A 21,887-nucleotide genomic window follows, 5' to 3' on the forward strand; every position below is an offset into this window, starting at 1 on the left:
GTCTCCCCTCAGACTCCTCTTCTCCAGACTAAGGACCCCAGTTCCCTCAGCTGCTCCTCAAAGGACTTGTGTTCCACCAGCTTCGTAGCCCTTCTCTGGATATGCTCCAGGGCCTCAATGTCCTTCTTGTAGGGAGGGGCCCAAAACTGAACATGGTACTCAATGTGTGGATTCACCAGAGCAGAGTACAGGAGAACGACCACCTCTCTGGTCCTGCTGGCTACACTATTCCTGATACCAGCCAGGATGCCGTTGGCCTTCTTGGCCACGTGGGCACACTGCTGGCTCACGTTCAGGCAAGCATTGACCAACACCCCCAGATCCTTTTCCTCTGCACAGCTTTCCAGCCACTCTGCCCCACGCCCGTAGCGTTGCATGGGGTTACTGTGACCAAAATGCAGGACCTGGCACTTAGCCATGTTGAACCTCATTCCACTGGCCTCTGCCCATCAATCCAACATGTTCAGGTCCCTCTGCAGGGCCTCCCTACCCTCCGGCAGATCAACACTTCCCCCCAGCTTGGTGTCATCTGCAAACTTACTGAGGGTGCAAGAACCAAAACTGGTGATTGAAGTATCGCATGTATTTTTTTCTATTTAAAAACATTAGCATTCCCAAATAATTTTAAAGACAATTACAAACAAAATTGAGCAAAGTAGATATTCTAATGTAAAAGAATACTCAAAATCAGCCTATAAAAAACACACAATCTTGCAGTCATGAAAGAAGGATTTTATTTTTTTTTTTCAAAAAAACCCCAACATCCTAGCTGAGATGAAAAGTAGCTGGAACATTTTTTTCTTTTGCATATGGCAAAAGGGAAACTGTGAAAACTTACAGAAGTAAGTGCAAATCAGCAGTTTAGAAATGCAAACTATTGATTATGGAAGCCAGCAGTCTGAAGAATAATATCATTTCTGGTATGGTTAAATAGAGTCATGAACCAATAAAATCTGGGCAACGGCATGGCTATGGTCCCAAAAGTTGATAATGAGATTATCAGTTGTGATACAGAAGTAAAATGAATCTCATACATATTTCAGAAAGAGGAAGGGTGATATATTCTTTATTTGCTGTGACAACCAAATACTTGTGAGTTCCTTTGTAACTATGTAGATTACTAAACTGCTATACCATGATAAATTCACTGGATCAGAGAGTTTATACTCAAGGTTTCAAAAAGAAATGACTCAGAAGATCTTGTCCCTCCCCTAATTTATTTTTTTTTTACTAAACTTTGAAACACTGGAGAAGTTCAAGTTGACTGGGGACAAAAAAACATAATGTACCAACATTTTAGAAGTATAACTAGAATAAGATTAGACAAGCCTCGCCTTAGACTGTATCTGTATTCATCAAACCCTGCTAAATGATGTAATAATAAATACTAAAAAAGCAGGTGAACTAGTGGCATTTAAACTGATTTTACAGAAAAAGGCTCTTTCAAAAAATCTTATCATCACATCACGAGCCTGACTAGCATAAGCAGCTGAAAGACATATTTGTCCTTCTCTTACACTTTAGATTTCTGTTCACTTGTTTTTAACTACTGTACAAACTCAATATAAACCATAATAAACAGCAATATCTTATTAACTGACAGGTCAAAAAAAATGCTAACAGAGAAATATCATTCAAATAAATGCTTCTTGGCATGATATTCTCAATCCAAACTTATGCAGTATCTCTGTCACTCACCTAGTAGCATTTGGAAGAAATTTAAAGAGCAGATGAAGCTGTAAATAGCAAATGGATGAGGTGTAGAAAGGCGCCTAGGAAGTGGACTCATCTGAACTGCATTTGAACTTAGTTCTGTACAGGTCACTTTTATAAATCAACAATGGCGAGCTGGAAAATAACCATTATATAGTCATCTGCACATGAACTGCTAGAGTAACATAGGTAAGAATGATATAGGTAAGAATGAGGGAATACCCTCCTCTAAGCAGGGGAGTAAGGTATAGCAGCAACTCTGCAGCAAGTCACCAGTAAGCCCAGAATATCACATCCAATTCTGGCATGTCTATACTTCCAAGTAATATTCTGAAGCATGAATAAAAAATCTGGGGCAAAAGGAATGATTCAGAATGTCAGACTACAGAACTCCCAATAATTTACTGAAAATAAGATTATGAGAAGCTTTCAACATAAACTGCAAATATCAACTCAAGGAAAGAAATTTGTGCTAGCAGGGAGTTCTTTACTAATAAATAAACACAGAAAGAGGAAAAGTTTAAAAATTGAAACACGTAATTCATGTCAAACTGAAAGCATCATTTGCAATATTTGGTTGGGAATAATTTCCCACAGAAGCCATGTACATACAAATATGAAGTGTTTTCTATAAATAGAATCCTTAAATTAAGATTATACCAACAAAGTGGAAGTTCTGATGCAGAAGTTACTCAGTATGATTTCTCAGCCTCTGTGCACATGTGGTCAGTCTAAATATTAGAACAGCATCTTATAAGCCTCATAATCTGTCTAGGCCACGCATTTTTATTAAAATTACCAAGAAACGACGATCTACTATTCAGGATGATAGGTAGCATCTCATCTGCATTGCTTACTAAGAGAAACAAATTCAAGATGACAGGAGTTTTGTCAGGTAGACAAAACCTCAGTCAGAGCTAGTAAGCCAAGTCTTAAAAGTTGCAAGCTGCATATTTGGAGGCTGCTCTTAAAATCTCTGCTGTTATGTAGCAGTGGGTCATCCTAAAATGCTCAAATGTCCTCACCCTGTGAGTGTGTGTAGGGGGGAAATCAATGAGACCAGTATGTGCCTGATTTAAACTCCCATATTATCGTAGAGGAGCTAAATAGAAGACTACTCATAATTTCCCAGACTATTTGCCCATAACACAATAGCAATACAGGTCTCAAGTGATCTCCAACCTCTTTCACTGACACACAGCTAAGTATATGTATGCAGTTCCAAATACCAAACCTGTTTCTAAAGAAAAACCCTCCAATATTACTTGCAATATTTCTATTAATCCTGTTCCAGCATCTTATCTCAATCCCTTTTGTAAGATGAGAGTGGTTATAATCAATCTTCTTCATGAGTTAATGTTCTAGATCTTTCATTCTGAACATGAGCCAGCAGTGTGCCCAGGTGGCCAAAGCCAACAGCATCCCGGCCTGCATCAGAAATAGTGTGGCCAGCAGGACCAGGGAAGTGATTGTCCCCTTGCATGTTGCACGGGTGAGACTGGAACTTGAATATTGCATTCAGCTCTGGGCCCCTCACTACAAGAAGGATATTGAGTTGCTCAAGTGTGTGCAGAGAAGAAAACAAAGCTGGTGAATGGACTAGAAAACAAGAGTTCTGAGGCACAGTTGAGGGAATTGGGTTTGCTTTGTCTGGAAAAGAGGAGGCTGAGGGGAGACCTCATCCCTCCCTACAACTACACGAAAGGAGGCTGCAGTGAGGAGGGTGTCGGTCTCTTTTCTCATGTGACAAGTGACAGGTCAAGAGGAAACAGTCTTAAGTTGCATCAGGGGAAATTTAGATTGGTCATTAGGAAGAATTTCTTCCTGGAGATGGTGTTTAAGCTTTGGAATGGGCTCCTCAGGGAAGTGGTGGAGTCCCCACCCCTGGAGGTATTTAAGAGATGTGTGGACATGACATTAAGAGACATGGTTTAGTGATGGGACTTGGTAGGTCAGGCTGATGGTTGAACCTGATGATCCTGATGGCCTTTACCAAGCTAGATGATTCTATGATTCTATTATTTTTGTTGCCTTTTTTTTCCCCCCAATTATAACCAGTGTGCCTTCATCCTTCACAGAATTACTCCAGCTTGACTACTCCAGCTCTGTATGAGTGAGTGCTAACTAGAGCAGAAACATATATATATATATATTTAAAAAATAAAAATAAATAAAATAAAAGTAATATACTTTGATGGGAAACATGAAAGAGTTAAGGAAGCATGGGAAGGCTCAAATCCTCAACAGCAACTTAACACATCTCAAAACCTGCTAGAACTGGACACCTAATAATTTGAGGATGTGGGACATATGAAGTTTGGCATTAAGAGCAGTAAAAAAAATTCTTTTGAGGTCAAGTCCCAGAACTCCATTTGGTCTCAGGAAAGACCAGAGTGCAAAGATGCAGTTTATCTGCAGAGCAGTTGGCTAAATTGCTTTAGTGACTGTGTAGAGCTAATAGCAGCTTTCACTGTAAAGCATACGATGCATGCTAAACCCACCACAATTTCCAAAAGGTTCGACAAAGCCAATTCACAAGGTCCTCCGTTCATTCAATCTTGAAGTAAAAATACATGCTAGACAATTATAAGGCCAATATTGGGAAGACAAAGAACAGCTATCTAGATAGGTACATAAGGTAAAACATTCTTTTAAGAGGGTAATTGCCAAGCTGTCACTGCAAAGCAGGTAAAAAAAAGGCAGAGACGAAGTCCAGTTGGTGAACTGGAGAAACATAGGGCTTAGACCTATACAACTAACAGACCTGATGTAATATTAATTGTTTTGCTTGATTCAGGCAATAAATAAACAATAAATCAGTCTTACATGGAATGAATAATTATCAATTGCCTCCTACAATAAGCATTACACAATTCCAAAAAATAATAATAATAACAAAATTGATGTCACTGCAGAATCCACAGTTGGATTCCATACCTGGAATTGCTCTCCAATAGACAAAATGACATCAGAAAATGGCCCAGCTTTTCTAAGAAAAATTTCACAGTACTGAGGCCTGATAAAGACAATGATTCACTCAGCACTGTCATAAATGAGCACTTCTGGATGTAAGAATAGTTTTAGGCATCAGAGAACTTAGTAGTTGCACAACAGTACAACAGTAAGTTGCACAATCTTGACCTTTTAAAATGTTCTCTAATATACCATGTTAAAAAAAAAAAGTACAGTATTAAATAAGAAATTTGTTAGCCTTCTGCACAGAGGCAGGTTTATTAGCAAACAACTAAGTGGAACAAAAAATCTATAACCTCAATCTTATTGAAAATAATTACAGAATCTTTAATGTCCCAGTAGGCATGCACAGAGAATAAGATGGAGCACACAGAAAGAGCACAGTAATGAAAACAGACAGAAATAGGCCACTCATTTCAGGCCTTTTACTTAGTGCATACAAACCACTGTCAAAAGTATAAGACAACACAAAAATGATTAACTGACCAAGAAATAGTCAAAATTTCTTTTGCAGTATTAAATTTTAGGAATGTGCAGGACAAAATTAGAATTAAAACTCACATTCCTCTCAAACAAATGTTTTTTTTGTTTGTTTGTTTTTCATTTGTCTGTATGTATAATTGTCACATTTTACTAAATTTGTGTAACATTGCAAAGTCAACATTAAATCTATTTGAAGGGCATTAAAATCAGAAAAATCTCACCATTTAACTATTCTGCATGTTGTTCATATTACACCCAGTACAGATTTAAAATACACCTGAATACAGTTTGCAAAATTTAATTAGATGCATACACACACTTATTTAGGTACTATATCAGAAGCAATGGATCAGATGAACTGGCTAGGTACAGTAGGCAGAACAATATGGCCAAGTTGGCAATCCTGCAGCAACCTTCTCTCTTGCATTTTCTTTAAAATATATTGGCCAAATTACAAAGCTTAGTGGCTCAGAGGAACCATGAAACAAGCCAAAGCAAGGAGCACTGCACTGCTGTGCTTCGTTGGAGCAGACCAGAAAGCAGAACATGGCTTAGCCTCATGCCCAACCTCCTGCTCCTCCATCCTCTCCCCTCTGCCCTTCTGCAGGATGAGCCTTGTTGTGAGCCCAGTGAGACGTAACTGGCCTGGGTATGGACAGCAACCACTTCTCTGGAAGACAGAGCCAAGATCTCAGTACCTTCTTGCCCCTCCCTTTAACCTCAACATGGAGGGGGTGTGGAAGCTTTGTACAAACTGTTTGCCACATGCTGCAAAGTACACAATGAGAAAGAACAGGAAGAAAGAACAGGCTGAAAGAACAGGAAGTCACCTTCCTCATCCGTCCTTTCTTCCAGGAAAAACAAGATACTATACAACCCTAAAAGAAACTTTTTTTTTTTCTTATTTCCTGTCTTCCTCTATACATGCTAAAATTAGCCTCTTAATCATATAGCCTCAACAATGCTTTGAAATTAACCAGTGATGAGCTTTCTTTACCCACCCAAGGAAACACATAAAATGGGCTTTACTAAAGTGAATGGGATAAAGGTAAGTCATGTTTTTAACCTTGCTGCCCATGGTGGATAGCTATTGAAAGCTATTGAAAGCAACTCCTGGAACCCAGATTCCTAGATGACATTATAATAAAGACATGTTCCCAGCAAATAGATAGTTACTGTTGTGAGCGAAAGACTAAATGATATGGAATGCTTCACAGCATAATGCAATTGTAAAAACACTTCAGAATCACTACAATCTTTGATTTAAATCTTCCACATCTCCTTCACAGCTCTATTCATTCTCTTCTTTCTCCATAGTTTAGGAAATACTGACAATCTCACATATAGAAGCTGACCAAGAAGCACTCTCAGGATGGCTGCCATTCTCTTTACCTTTCCCAAGGGAAAAGAAAATGTCACATTTTTGTCACAGTGGGAATTTTCACCATGACATAAGTTTGCAAAGAAAGGGGCTTCATTACAATCTCCTAACCCCACTACTGTGAGATTACAAACATCCCAGAAATTTTTTTTTTCCTCTACACAATAAGTGAAGTTGCAACTCCTTAAGGAGTTGTCTGTGTATACAAAAGTTTCGAATTCCAGCCCTGCTTACTTTAGTATTTCTAACCATCCATATATATATATATGTATATATATTTTTTAATACAAAAAGTGCTTTACTTCTTTACTTGTCAAAATAATTTCCATTTCCTCTAGGTATTTAAAGTTTCAATAATGTTTACTGTTGTCTAGAGATTAAGAACTGATACTTTATATCAAAAGCCTTTTTTTTTTTTTTTTTTTTTTTTTTTAAGAACATTATGTTCAGGACTGGTTTTTGAGAGGCACATATCCTTCTCTTCTAGGAACTGTTGTACTTCCTGCAAGCTGCCAGACTCATAGAATCATAGAATCACAGAATCATTAGGGTTGGAGAAGACCTCCAAGATAATCTGGTCCAACCATCACCCTACCACCAATGTCACCCACTAAACCACGTCCCTAAAATAACCACTTCTCTTGTCCCTATATATCTGCGGGCCTGGTTGTCACTTGTACTGTGGCTCCTTTACACCGCTCTGGCTGCACAGCAGTGTTCTAAGGTATCCATACATCCACATCTACATACAGTTTACTTCTGCAGGGCATACACTCCTTCTCCCCATAGGGATGAAATGAGGTAACTGAGTCACGCCATACCTTGGAAAGCAAAAAGTAGATGTATGAGCAGGTATTTTTGCTATTTACTGTGAAAAGCCTAAGAAAAAATAGCCTACATTCCTTATTTGGAGATGATATAAAAATGTTGAATGGGAAATGAACATTATATTTAACTTAGCTACATGACACCTTAAAAATTAACTTTTCTTTATTTATTGTGATATTGCAAAGCTTAATGTTCTCTGCAGACATCTTTAAATTTATGTTAGCAATCAGGACAGAAGTTTTCACAATAAAATTCTATGGTACATTCAGAGCCCTTTAACAGAAATGAAATCTTAATATTAAGTGTTATAATATACTGTATGTTTTCTCTAAAGAAAGTGACTTCATGCTTTCGTAAGTTTCTTACTACATATTAGCATTACTTTTAGGGTTTACTATGCCCCTCTTTTAACTGTGAGAGCACAAACCAGAACAAACACACAGTGAAATGCTTGAAATTAATTATTCAGCTTTTCAAGTGCTCACAATACTCCTATTAAAAATGGATAACAGTGTTCTTACAAAGGGTCAACATTGTGCACTTTGATTTAACAATGAAAAAGCTTTGCTGAATGTTTTAGACATTTCTCTGTGCTGCACAAGAGTAGTAAGGGTAGCAGAATTTTTGCTCTGCTCCTTTGTCAAAAATTAGGGACTCGTTTCTGTTTCAAAGACAGTGCAGTCTCTAGACATGCACTAACAACAAGGCAAATATTTACATGTTATTATAGGCTCAGCTTACTCTAGACAGGCAGGGAGGTTCTGTTCTGACCTGATGGGGAGTGACTCTCTGCCAGAGAATGGGATTTTTAAATTGTAACAAATGTTCCACTGAACCACTGAGTGAACCCACATCTGATTGCCCTACCACAGTCCTTCTCCAGGCACAAGTACTCATTCTGTAGGCTGCACTGTCCATCTCAGGACACACCAGCAGGGACGGCCTGCTTGGTGGCTGGATACTTCTCCTTTCCTACCTTCCACCAGGAGCCCTAAACTTTGCAGGATGTAGGCCTAAACCAGCATGCCCAAAAGTTATTATCACACAATTAATCAATTAACAATTAACAGTTTACTAAGTTTCAGTTTGGCCATCTTCTGCACATCAAAATAGTATTTTTCTTTAGATAGGAGAGCCTCAGAAGAATCATTAGCCAAAATACATTAGTATGAATGATGACTTTGTCACAACAGAGACTGGGACCCATAATGGGGAATTTTTAATTTGGTCAAAACTTGAGAGATTCTAACATATCTTTATTATCAATATCTTTGCACAAGAACTGTATGATGTTCCTTCACAAACAATTCTTCATGTAGCAAAAACTCTCAGAGAACTATTGCAGCTCATAAGCCATCACTCAAGACTAACAAAATAGGCAAGAGCTAGTGCAGGGACCACTGTCTGTTGAAGTTCTTCCTGATTTATTTATTTTTTCAACTAGCTAGTTTCATTTTGTGACTTGACATTGTATTTGCAAGAGCAAATACAATGAAGACACCAGCCAGTCAGCATAAGTGAAAGCTGAACCTCCACATGTAACTGTTGATGTTAACAGAGCTACTCCAAAATTAGGCTGGAGGGCTGCCACATGCCATGCAGCTTATCTGGTGTTCACTAAGGTGACAGATTCCAGCTCATTTTCTTTCACACTGCAAACAGTGATATGCCCACAGCCACCTCTCCTGCCCACTGGCCACCCATGGGGCTTCTCCCTCTGTCTACCCTTTTGCTTCCTCACTTGCTGAAGCAGGATAAGGAAAACCGTGGTGGTAGTGGGGCAGTCAAGAGCTGAATCTTTATCCCAGAGACGTTGACCTTGTACACACACCGTGATTTTAGGCCTAGTGTGGTCAAGTCAATCACCAGCAACTGTCACCCAAAATTTCACCCCAGCGTAGACTGAGGTCTTGATTACCAAACCCTTCAGACCAGAGACGTGGCCAGAGCGTGCACCGACTCCTTCCTGTGTTACAGCACCATGCATGAGAAAAGAATGAGCTCCCCAGTCTTGCTCTGAGATGGAGCTTGTGACCAGCCCCAGCACTCACACAGTTCTAGGAGTTTGGAAATGTTTGCAGATTCCCTGAATTGAGACACCGTCTTTGTGGATCAGGTTCCTAGCCATCAAACACAGGGGGAAAACAGCCAATTATTTTGTATTACTTTGGCTCCTAGTACGTGCTAAATCAGTCATAAGATCATCCACAGCCTGTTCTGAGATTTGACAGCTACTACACACTTTCAAGTTGATTGCTACCAATTTGGAGCCTCTCAGAAACAAACATGGACACCCTGCAGATAGAGATTCACACATTTGGTAGAAGAGCCTTCAAAGCTGAAGTCTGAAAAGAAAGTGCTAGTATTAAAATGTTATAAAAAGATACTATGGAATAAAAAAACTCACAAAAACATTGTTTGACACATTATAGCTCAAATTCCAAAAGGAAAGAAGTTGCTGAAGGTATATAATCCTATATGTAAATAAATGTGTGTATATATGTGTATATGTACAGTATGAATGACAGATCGGAGATCTCATCTACATACCAGAAGATTTTGAGCAGATTGTTAATTTATTTTAAACTGCATAGTAACACTTCTAAAATACACTAATCACAACAGTGTAAATACTCTTTAAGACGGGTGTAACATACATATTCAGCTGATTTCATGTCTTCTGGGATTAAAAATGCAGACATCAAAACTTTTTTTTTTTTGGTATATATATTCTGATGTCTTATCACACATTAAAAAATTAGAATGGCATCAGGAGGCTCAAGTATGTTTAGAAATAAATTTTTCCATAAGTATTCTTGAAATATGAGGTATTTATATTGCACTGGCCAAACTACATGTTATCCTTAAATCAACCCTAGATAATGTTTTAATGTTTTGATGTAATTGCTAACTGTACTTTGCAAAACTGTAAGGTGGTAAAAACATAGTGAGATACAAGATTTTGAGGATAAATAGTTTGATCATAATTAAAGACTGTGCTACTACAACCCTAGTTTAAATATTGCTTGAATTTAATTTGTTGGCAGAAGATACATGTCAATGATCATGCAGTTCATTCAAGTCAAGTGGAAAACCTTTCCTTTGAGTTTTGGTTTTATTTAAGCTTGAAACACTATTGTTAATTCCAGGGTAATTAAAACAAGGATTTCTTTAATTCTATACAAATTCAGTCCACTTGTGCCTTGGAAAAGATCTATTTCTTTCTAAAGATATCTTTTAAGACAAGATGATCTATTAATTTCTAGGTACTGAAACATAAATCTAGACACTCAACCTCATCTTTGATACCACATGTTCTTTCTTCTGAAATAAATAAATAGATAAATAAATAAAATCTGTGAAAAATTGCTCTGAGAGCTGGAACCTCTGGATTTAAGTGCCTAAAATTATGCTTGCAGTTTTCAGAACAGAGATCCAAATGTGCTTCTGAAAATGCCTATTCAGTTCATGCTTAGCAATAAAAGAATGTAGATGTTTCTTTATTTTCTGTTAATACCACACTGCCCAGATGTCTAGTCCTTCATTTCTGAACATGCCCAGAGGTTCTTAAGTTTCATAAACGAGAATAGCTTATCTGATAATTCACATGTAGCTCCAAGAAGAATTCAAAAATCAACAGTCCCTCTGCTTAACACATTTTATCATTTTACTTATTTCCTGGATTGAGCTGACTACAATTTCTGTAGCAGGAGAAAACACTACTAAGCTGCAGTTCTGGATTCTTGTATCTGCTTTTGGTCATTCATCACCGTCTGTATTTGACAAGGAGGTAAGATCTTACTATACTATTTAGTTATATAGAACCAATAATTAAAAATATCTTCTCTTCTCATTTGAACTCCAGAAGCAGTTAGCTTTTGTGACCAAGTTCTGAAATAGCAGAAATAGTCTAACTAGGAAAAGGCTGTACTAGATTTTGTGGGCTCTGCCTAATTCATGTACCTGCTGTGTGAACGGTAGACTAGGGAAAGAAACCTGCAAGACCCTTCATCCTTTCAGGTACACCTTGGTCTTGCCTAAGTTTCGAACAGATCATTCACACCCAAGGTCCAATGCAAACTAGATACCATCATGTCTGGTGCTTCTTCCTTGCTAGAAAGAGCCCAGAGAGCTGAATAAGAATGTATAGAAGAAACAGAGGCCTCAGAAAAACAAAACTGGAATATGAAATCCTACTTAACACATTTTCTTATGCTGAAAATTATTAGAAACAGGTTAAGTAAAAACATTTGTTGGTAAGACAGACTCTAAAGAAAAACTGCTACCCAATAAATGTATTTTACTGTACCAAAAATCCTCATCTAACGTAAAAGAGCGTTTGAAAGAATTACAAAACCAGAGTAGATCATTTGCTTCTACATTTGTAACCATTGATCTGAGAAACATATCAATAAACATCGTATAAAAAGTATTTGATTTTGAGATAACAGCAATGACTATGATCTCAATATCTTTAATTTTGCATTTAAAGAAGCAATACCAATATTCTGATTCTGGGTTTGGAAAAATATTATGATAATCAAATTAACTAATAGTACAAATATAACACATCACTCAATCCAGGCAAATGATCTGTATCAATGATTTGGAACAGTGATTCATATTCACATCATTTCTTTAATTAATAAAATATTGAACATTGTCATTGTTTTTTAATTAGATTATTTTAAATTGTCTACAAATATTGACTTTTTAATAAGGAAATGAGAACTATTAAAAAAAAGTTTGCTTTTAATAAAAGCAAATCATTCTATTATATATTTTCTTTTATAAATGTACCCATTCTAGGCTTTAATACTCTCAGATTAATACTTAGAAAATGTAGCTGACTATTGAAAAATACAGATATACAGATCTCGGATCTCAGAGTAAACCCAAAAACTTGAGTTTGATCATTCATTCCTATGAGTGATGAAGACAAGTCAGGAGCATAAAAACGAAGTTCAGAAAAAATAAGATTTTGAGAGATTAAATCAAAATTAATTTCTCTTGAAGTCCCATCCATGGCTCAGAAGTCCCACCCACAGAAAAGCATCCAGCTTTTCCTTCTGAGTACACTTGGGCAGTGACGCGACTATACTGGCTTTTTGTACCATACTCTAGGGTACAGTTTTCTAAAGCAGAAGTCATGATGTACAAAAGGAAATGGGATATGATACCCAAAATTATCATCATAACAGCAAAATTTTAGGTTTTCTTTCCTACTGGTTACAGCCCTTAACTTGTTAACGGTCTTGGGTTCAGGCCTATGTTCAGGAAGTGTATGGCGCAAAGTTCCCGGTCTGATGATCTACAGTACATATGAAGACCAGCTTCAATGAAATGGTGTTACAAATATACAAGAGTTAGTGAGAACCACTGACTAGATGTAATGGCTGCATACATAATGCATGTCTTCTTATACATACTACAATCTCAAATCCAAAACACACTTCAGTCTCCAAATCTACCTCTCCATCCTGAGGGTCAGTCAGTTCTCACCAGGAAAAATTTTGAAGGGGAGTCAGGCATTTCAGTACATATATGGAGATCAAAAACTCAAAGTCTGATGAAGTGCAAGGAGAAAAGAGAATTTTAGTCAAATGCATAGTGACGGTAATGATACTGTGAGCAGAACACTAAAAGAAAACTTTTGGGTTTAGTTTAAAAAAAAAAAAAAGTTTGGTAGGATGGATTACTATGCAAAGGCAAGATATTCTGTTTTTCCCCTGTAGCTTCATAAATGATGTATTTGAGAAATGGAGTGTTTACATAACTATAATCATACAAACTATTGTGCCTTTAGCAATTTCAATAATATAGACAGAAAATAGAGTTATCTTCGTTATGAACTTCCTATGGACAACTTCATAACTAGCACTGCAGTTAGATAATAAAATGAAATAAAGATATTACTTTAGGCCATATTCAAACCTTATTTCCATTTTGTAGAGATCAAGGGTGTAACAGGCTCTTTATTTGTGGACCATTCAGTAGCTTTGCTAACAGAACTATGCATTTTTCCCCTAGCAATGTTACATGATCCATGAGCTTCCACATAAAAAAAAGTGTTTAGTTCTTCAAAGTTATTTCTTATAGCCAGTTCCCAAAGTTGAACCATATGACAATATCAAGAGATACTTGCTATTTATTGGGCCTCTCCATCAGTAAAACCCCACAAGCCTTGGCAAGAACAGTATTTGTTAATATAAGAGTGGCAATATAAAGTAATTTGACTATACTAAACTGCATGTCAAAAAGAAACGAGCACTATAGTTATCAGCCATTTTCCTGGCTATCACATACATTTAATATGATAAGCAAGGACTATCTTAGTGAACCTTGAACTCTGCAGCGATGTAGATGAATTAGAGCTTTTGAAAACATTTTTTTTTTTCTTATCCACATACAAATAGATAATAGCTTGATTTTAGCAGGGATTCTTTATAACTAAAGTACTTCCCCCTCAGGGAATCATACTGTCATTTGTTTTTATTTTCAAAATGAAAACAAATGGCATTGTAACTCCTAAGGGTGAAAATGACTTCAGTCTACTTTTTCCTCTGCACTCCCATATACTCATTTTTAGTTAGATGGAATATAGATATAGTTCTTTCCCCCTTTGGCTCCCATTGCCACAAACTGTATTCAGTAGCTGTACAGTAATTAACAGCTCTTGACTGGAAAACTGCCAACATGTACAACGTGACACTCTTCCTTTGAACGCTAACAAAGTGCATAAGTAATTTATGTTGGATTAAATATCCCTAACAGGGACCCTTAAGTAACCCAATCACTTTAAACAGGCTCCACATGTATGCTCCTGTGCAGTGAAAACGTCAGACAGTGATAACCCACTAATAGCACAGTTCTAACTATATTCCAGCCATTAGCATTTTATGACATCAATCCTCATTAAACTTGGCAAGGAAAAAGATACTAATGTTTCCTAATTTTGCAGCCAAGGTGGAAGAGAAATGGAGAAAATGTAGACAGGTGCTGTCTCCCAAAAAGGATTAACATTTTTAAAATGTGGTTGCAATCTTCTGTTAGTACCTTTGTTTGTATTGAAAGAAAGACAACAAAGAGGTAAGGACTACAAGGACCTCAGTGGAATCCAGCCAAGAGTGAAAGAAAAGACTGGTATTTCAGCCATTGTGCTCCCTGCTAAAGCACTGTGCCAACTCATCTTCCAACCCATTATATGAAATTTAATTTAACCTGCTATGCAATTAATTCAGATGTTCAGCCTATTTTTCTCATGGCAGAATCCCTCACACAATGCCTTATTTAAATATTAATCAGTCCTCTTTCAATTAGGACTAATTTGCTTCACAGGGTTTCTCTCATCTTCTGATTGCAGGAAAATGGAGGTAACTTGCAACGTTTGAGGATAATTAACATGGTATTTTTATAATACTGATACATCAAATGGGACCTTAATGAACCCTGCTGATTCCATTTAGTAAAGCATGCCTCAAAGTTATAATCAAGAGGAAAGCCATTGCCATCTGTTTAAAATACTAAGGAGCACAATTTAAACACAGAATAGTTATTTCTTTAAACGGTCTATTGTAGGGGTCTGCAAAAGCCATTTTTTTTTCATGGAAACTAATTGTACAGTATTTAAATTTGAACCTTTTATTACATATATATAAACAGTGTCTTCCCAAAATGTAGAGGGCCTTCTTAATTAAATGTTGACAACCTCAGATATAAGTAATGTTTGTTAATGTTAATTTTCAAAACATGCTGTGCAGTTGTTACAGAGGCAATACAGTTTTTACTCTATTCTAATGAATATAATATTTTGTGTAATTTTGCACAGTACTTGAAGAGAACACTCTTCAAAACAACTTCCCTCCCACCCCCCCCCAAAAAAAAAAAAAAAAGAACTGTAGTCTTTGCAAAATGAAAAATAAAGGCATATGTTGTTCATTTGTTGGTTATTAAGAAAGGCAAACAAGTTAACATTTACACATGACCAGTTGCTCACAAAATGTTCCATCTGCTACAAAGAAGGTCGAAGTTCATCTTTCTTATGTTTAGAATTGCTCTCCTGTTCCTAGGTAACCTGTAGTCAAAACCCATGTGACTGAGATATCAGATCCTGACTTCATCATGAAAGAAAAGAAGTCCTTAGTGAAAAAACAGCAGAGAAAAGCAGATCAGACCATTTGCTTCATTTTCTCTCCTCTGTAAATTTTAGAAGTTCATAATTATTTATTGACTAAGCCATAAAACTTGGTTGGTTTTGTTTGTTTGTTTCATTTCAGAAAAGTCAAAAATATTAGTATACACAAACAGTTAAAGAATCAGTATATTTCTTTTTCCTGTATAAATATACTCTATTGAATATGTGACTACAAAAAAGGAAATGTCATCACTCTGTTAAATGTCAATAATTTACTATAACGTAACGTGGTACAAAACCCAAAAATTAAGTCAAAACAATTCTGAACTTCTGAAACATCATTTCCTGCAGCTCACCTCCATGTGGATTCTCATGCACCTAACAATGTATTTGTACCCTCACCAGCACATTTCTTAGTAGTGGTAGGACCCCTAACAAATACCTTCTCAAATGCAGTGTGTACTTTCAAAACTTTGTAGTAGCTTACTGATTTTGAGTCTTCATTAAGTATAAAATAGGTTAATTCTTACTTGAAAATATCATCAACCATCATGCAGAGACAAGCTGATCTCAAAAGCCTTGCTTTCTTCAGAAATGGATAAAACCTCAGGACTGATCACCGGGCCTACATAATTGTAGCAGAATTGATTAAAAAACTGTACAAAGAAACAAAGGCATTCTGTTGCTGTCCTGGATTTTCTACTCACTCTAGTCTAGAGAGGACATCGGGGAGGAGATGATTACAAGTGAAAGGGAGCAAAGAAAGAATATGCAGCTTTCTAGAAAACTTTGTCTAGCAAAGACATCTCTAGAGGTGTCCAGAACACAGTACATTGTATTGTAATAATAACCATAGCCATTCTGGGGGACTGGGCTTAACCTGGATAACTCTCTGATGTGGATACACAGAAACAAAGACACTTAAAAAAAATATACTCCCACTATGTTGAAAGTATATTACAGAACAGATGTTCCTCTGATACATTTCTTTCTTTCATTCTATTTTTTAAAAAGGGCACAAGACAATTCAAGATCTGCTTTGACAGAAATGATACATTCTCCATTACACATTTTGAGCTTAATTTTAGCTAGTTCTGAGTACTCCATATCTCCATTTACTCCAACTAGATGTGTGAATCTCAGTACTTCAAGACGTTTATATTTAGAGACAAGTTAAGGAAGCCTTCCAGGTTGTGATCCATTTCCTAGCAATCAGGAATTATTGTGGTTCTTCAAAATTATCTTTTCACCCACCACTGACTTTATTTATCTGAAACAGTTTATATTTCTTTAAGGGAACTTAAGCCTAGCAAAATCTTATGTTTTCCCTTTAATAATATGAAAAATACCCTCTGAAGATGGGTCTCTGATCCAGAAGGAAAATAAGAGATTCTTAAAGGTCATATTATCTACACATTATTGGATATATTTGACCATTGCATCTTGCTTCTTTCACTATTAAAGGGTAAAGAATCAGAGAAAACTCCTGCAGTAAAATTTGTAACTCATAGTTGTGAAAAACTCATTTTAGATCTGTCTGAAAGGATGTAGTAGAGTCAGTTTGTTGCCTGTATCAACCACGTGGTAGATGGCCAATATAGAACATACTGCTCTCAGTTATTTCTGAGATGAAAGGTCTGTAAGTATGATAACTATCAATTCTATCATGAATATAAAGAAGCCAGCATTTTGTTTGTGTCTTTCCCATTGCATAACCAGAACCTGTCCAATATTAAGAGAGTTCTGAAATGTCCTATTTTCCCCTAAAAAAGTATCCTAGATGCAGCCTACAGTACTTCAGACGGGAAGGCTGTTAAATTTTGGAATGTTAAAGTATCCTTCTGAGTAACATCCTATTTGTGTTTGCTTTGCTTGCCCAGAGGGTGCTCCTAGATTTCCTCCCCCTTACAAAAGATGCTGGGGACTCAGACAATAATGATAAAAACATACAAGAGGGATTTGAATTTATCTCAGAGGGGCAGCCTGATCATCCCTGCAAGCTTCCAGAGCTTTAGTCTCTGAAATCAAAATACTACGAACTAGAGCTAAAACTCTTCACAATATTCTTTACTAGGGTCTATGGTCAGGGACAAAACATCACTGCTAATGGACAGTTCTTGCTCACTGAGAGTTGTTATTCACATATGGGTTTCTCTGGACTGCACAGACATGTAGTTTCCTGAACTGTCTCATTTAAGAATTAAGCTCATTTAAAAAGTTATTGCATTGTATCTATGAATGCATGTCAGCTAAGATTACCACAATGTCCTGTTTTGGCATTATCCTTTTTGAATCTGTTTAAGATATATTATCACTGACTATTTTGTGGCTGCTCTTGAGAAGAATAAAAGAACTCTGGGCTACATCAAAGATGTAACAGCCTCATAAAAGAGTTTCTTGTGCTGCTGATAGTTGACATCCAAGTGTGTCTTGTGTCATTCAGTTGGCTGTTTTCTGTCTTCATGCTTCATCTGGCACAACTCATCCCTATCTATAGAGGTATTCAAAAAAGGAGGTGACAGGCAGCCACTGCTGTGAAGAATGAACACTGTAGTGTTTAATCAGATAGTCCATGGGGTGAGTCTATGCTTGGGTGAGATTTATTGCTAGCACCGGACACACAGGAATCTTGCTGGGTCCACGAAACTTATCCTCATAGATCTATTTTCCAGAGGGAATAATGGGAAAATTCTCACTTTGTAAAGAGATGATAAAAGCAGATCAATGAGTTGCACCCTAGAATGATATAGCTAAGGTGAATGCATTCAGCTGAAAGACTGAACAACTGAGTGACTGAGATAACTCAAGAGGACACCTTATTGTTCTTTGAATATATATGCCCGTTTGTCAGATTTATTATCCAGATAATTTTTGAATCTTTTACTATGGTGGATATTGCATCTCCAGTTCCAGACTTAATGGCTGTTCCATGAACTCCATCTGGAACTTGTTCAGTAATAGGATGGGCTTTATACCGCCCCATTCCTACAGCTGATCTGTCTCCACTTTCATTTATTAGCTGAGATGTCTCAAGGGATAATATAACTGGGTGTGCAGAAAGAAGCTTGCATTTATTTTAGTCTCCCAATAAAAGATCTATAACTAAATTGTAGCCAGTTAAAAGTGGAGCATGTCTGACTTAATTTTAAACAGATTTGTATTTTCAAGTATGCGTTGCTGTTTACAAGTATACTAAGACATTTAAAATGTAATAATACACTATAATAAAATGACAGCAAAACACCTACTGCAACACTAGAACAAAACTTAAAACAGGAATAAATTAGTGAAGATAGTTTATAGAGTTAAAGATTTCCAATTTTACTACAGACCAAATAAATCTTAATTTTCAGAGTATTTTTAAAATTTTAAAGGCACTTTTTTAACCAAAGCATGCATTTACCAAAATGTACACATTCAAAACCGTGTGACTATTCCAAAAGGAATGGCATTGTGGCTCAGTTTCCAACCTGTATTCTATGCGCCAGCCTCCTCTCTCTTATGCCAAACTGGTGTTGGAATATAAGATATCTGTGTGAGTAAGCCATAAAGTTTACACAAGATTACTTTGTTTTGGGACTACATTATTTTTCTTCTTTCTGTCTTTCCTGAGTCCACATAAATTTTGTAAATAAAATCTCCTTCTCCCAAGAGGGGAGAGTTTTCCACTTTTTCTACTTCCTATGAACTGGTTGCTTACAGTGCAACATTAGAAAACAATTCCTTACACCATGAGGAAAAATGTAAGTAGCATGTTGGGAAAATAAAACAGATATAATTATTTCAGTGCAAATTTCAAAGGGATTATAAAAAAGTCAGTTGAATATATTAAAATACCATAGAAGAATCTTAAGCTACAGAAAGTAAAAATACATTATTTTTATTACGGCTCATCTGAAGATGTGGATTGCAGCCATCAACACTGTGCAACAGACAACCCTGCCAGAACTGTCAATAATTATCAGATTTGAAAATATAAGTAGCTTATGCCAATCACACACATTTGGCAAAGCTGTCCGTTCCATATCTGGCAAAGGTGGCAGCTGCATGTTTTACCTGGGCACAAGATCCTCGTTCAGTGTTCATTTGGCCGGAAAAGGCTGCTTTGAATTCTGCTAATGCCATAGATGAAGGGCAGGTCAGAGCCTCCACTTGAGCAGCTGGATAATGTACATTCCTGTCAAAGTTTCAGAGGACTTCTTACACTCTCTTCTCTCCTTCCCTCAATTACACTGCTATTGCTGTCACCACATTGGAGTGGATCTGGAACACGATTGAGAGCATTCCCTTTGGGGAAAGAAACACATATACAATTTCCCTAAATAAATATTTATAAACCCACTGTTTCTTCCCTATAAATGAAAATGAACCAACAATTCATGTTGGTTCAATTTAAGTCTCGACAACTCATGGAATCAGAGAATGACAGAATATCCCAAGTTGGAAGGGACCCACAAGGATCATTGAGTCCAACTCCTGGCCCCACACAGGACCACCCAAAAATCAGACCACGTGTCTGAGAGTGTTGTCCAAATGCTTCTTGAACTTCGACAGGCTCAGTGCTGTGACCACTGCCCTGGGGAGCCTGTCCCAGTGCCCGACCACCCTCTGGGTGCAGAACCTTTCCCTAACACCCAGCCTGACCCTCCCCTGTCCCAGCTCCATGCTGTTAACTCTCCATTTAGACATTGCCTCATTTTGAAAGACTCTGAAAGAAATGCATGCAGTCTCTGAAATACAAAACAAAAGCTCAAAGAACTTTTGAAGTGGAGGTAGCTGATGAATTCTAGTATTTTGAGCCTGCAGTTTCACTTTCAAATTACAGAAGAGAGAAACAGGTTCAACCTGGAAAATAAAATAAATAAATAAATAAATAAAAAACAAACCTATCTCCAGAAACAGTTATAAAAACAGACTGAAAATAATATATACTCCATTGCCCCAGAAGGATGGAAAGGGAGTGGCCTTGCTTCCACTGAGAGAGCAACAACTCAGTGGGAGTTGCAGATGCTGCCATTTTGTGATCCTGGGATATGTTCCCCAGTCTTGGATGTGCCAGCCTGATGCACAGAGGTGATGTGGGCTAGCAACAGTCAGATCCACTGTTTTGGGAATTTGGATTTGCAGCATTTTTGCATCCATCTCCATGTTCAATTCTTCATCTAAGTGCACTCTCATGACATGAGGAGAAATAAAAGTAATCACTCTGTGTTCTTTTTCACTATCCTCTCATTTCTAATTAGAGTGGGTGAATCATTCTTAATAATAGCCCTTTCCTACTTAATATTTACAAACATTGTGCATCTGGACAACAGAAATAATGCTTAGAAAGCATAAATGGATATTCGGACTTACGATCCGAAGAAGAAAACTGCTCACTTTGCATCTGCAACTACACTGATACAGAAATTATTTTAAAATTTAGAACTGAGAAAATGTTAAGTATAAGCCTTCAAAATAAACAAATGAAAGTGTTGCAATCAATGCAAAATAAATCACAGCTTGACCACTGGAGAAAATATATGCAAGTGCTTCTAGCAATACTTTGAATGAAAAACACAAATATCTGACTGATGACACTTCTTTCTTGCCCAGTTCAGGAACTGTCAATAGGCTAACATCTAAAGCAAATTCAAAATCATGTTTTCTTTATTGTGCTATGGTATGGTATCTAGCACACTTACTGTGGAAATATCAAAAAATAAAAAAATAAATAATGTCTGAGCTATTTTTCAGAACTATAGCCTGATAGGGAGTATTCCAATGATTTTTGCTAATCAGCTAAAAAGTAACAAATGTACAAGATCACAGTTAAGATGTACTTTCATCCATAAAGCAAAGAACAGATGCCTAAAATTATTTTGTTAAAAAATCTTTCTTGATAAATCCACTACAGGGAGAGCAAAAAGAAAACTAATGAGCATTTTTTACAACATCTCTGGGTATCTTATATTTAGAACACAATGTGATTCAAGATCTGGTTTACTACTTGGGCGGGAAGACTGCTGTTTTTGGTGTTGTCGTTAGCTAGTTACTTAACCATTTCCTTCATCTTTCAAAAAAAAAGCTCCTATTTGTACCAAAGTAATATCTCATGACTTAGAAAAGAATCTTCTTTGACATTGTCTGTGCTCTGTGGCTGTTACATGTTTCAAAAATTCCAGTTCTATTTACATCAGTCAGTATCGCATTGGAAACTGTGATGGGCAAAACTGATTGCAAATGCTTGGACTTTCTTGGATATTAACTCCCACAACTTCTTTCTTTGCTATAAGACTGCCTTGGAAAGGATTTCTGAACCTGCAGAAATTCTTCATTTTTGGAGGAAGATGAAAACAGTGAGTAAAGGCACGAGCGATGTGTTTTGTACTTGAT

At 36.9% G+C, this 21,887-nt stretch overlaps 1 protein-coding gene across 7 annotated transcripts in view; it reads right to left on the minus strand.

Annotated features, from left to right (window-relative positions):
- The window catches only part of TOX (thymocyte selection associated high mobility group box), a 223,762-nt gene that overhangs the window by 154,572 nt on the left and 47,303 nt on the right, over positions 1 to 21,887 (minus strand). Inside the window, exon 1 of one of the 7 annotated variants that reach the window (XM_035553226.2) lies at positions 19,569 to 19,799. The exons of the other annotated variants lie outside the window; for them this stretch is intronic. Coding sequence (XP_035409119.1) covers positions 19,569 to 19,637 — 69 coding nt within the window. The 5' untranslated portion in view covers positions 19,638 to 19,799. Of the gene's footprint in view, positions 1 to 19,568; positions 19,800 to 21,887 lie in introns of those variants that run through there. 7 annotated transcript variants of the gene reach the window in all.

This window comes from Cygnus atratus, chromosome 2 (genome assembly GCF_013377495.2).
Source record: "Cygnus atratus isolate AKBS03 ecotype Queensland, Australia chromosome 2, CAtr_DNAZoo_HiC_assembly, whole genome shotgun sequence".
Classification (NCBI taxonomy): domain Eukaryota; kingdom Metazoa; phylum Chordata; class Aves; order Anseriformes; family Anatidae; genus Cygnus; species Cygnus atratus.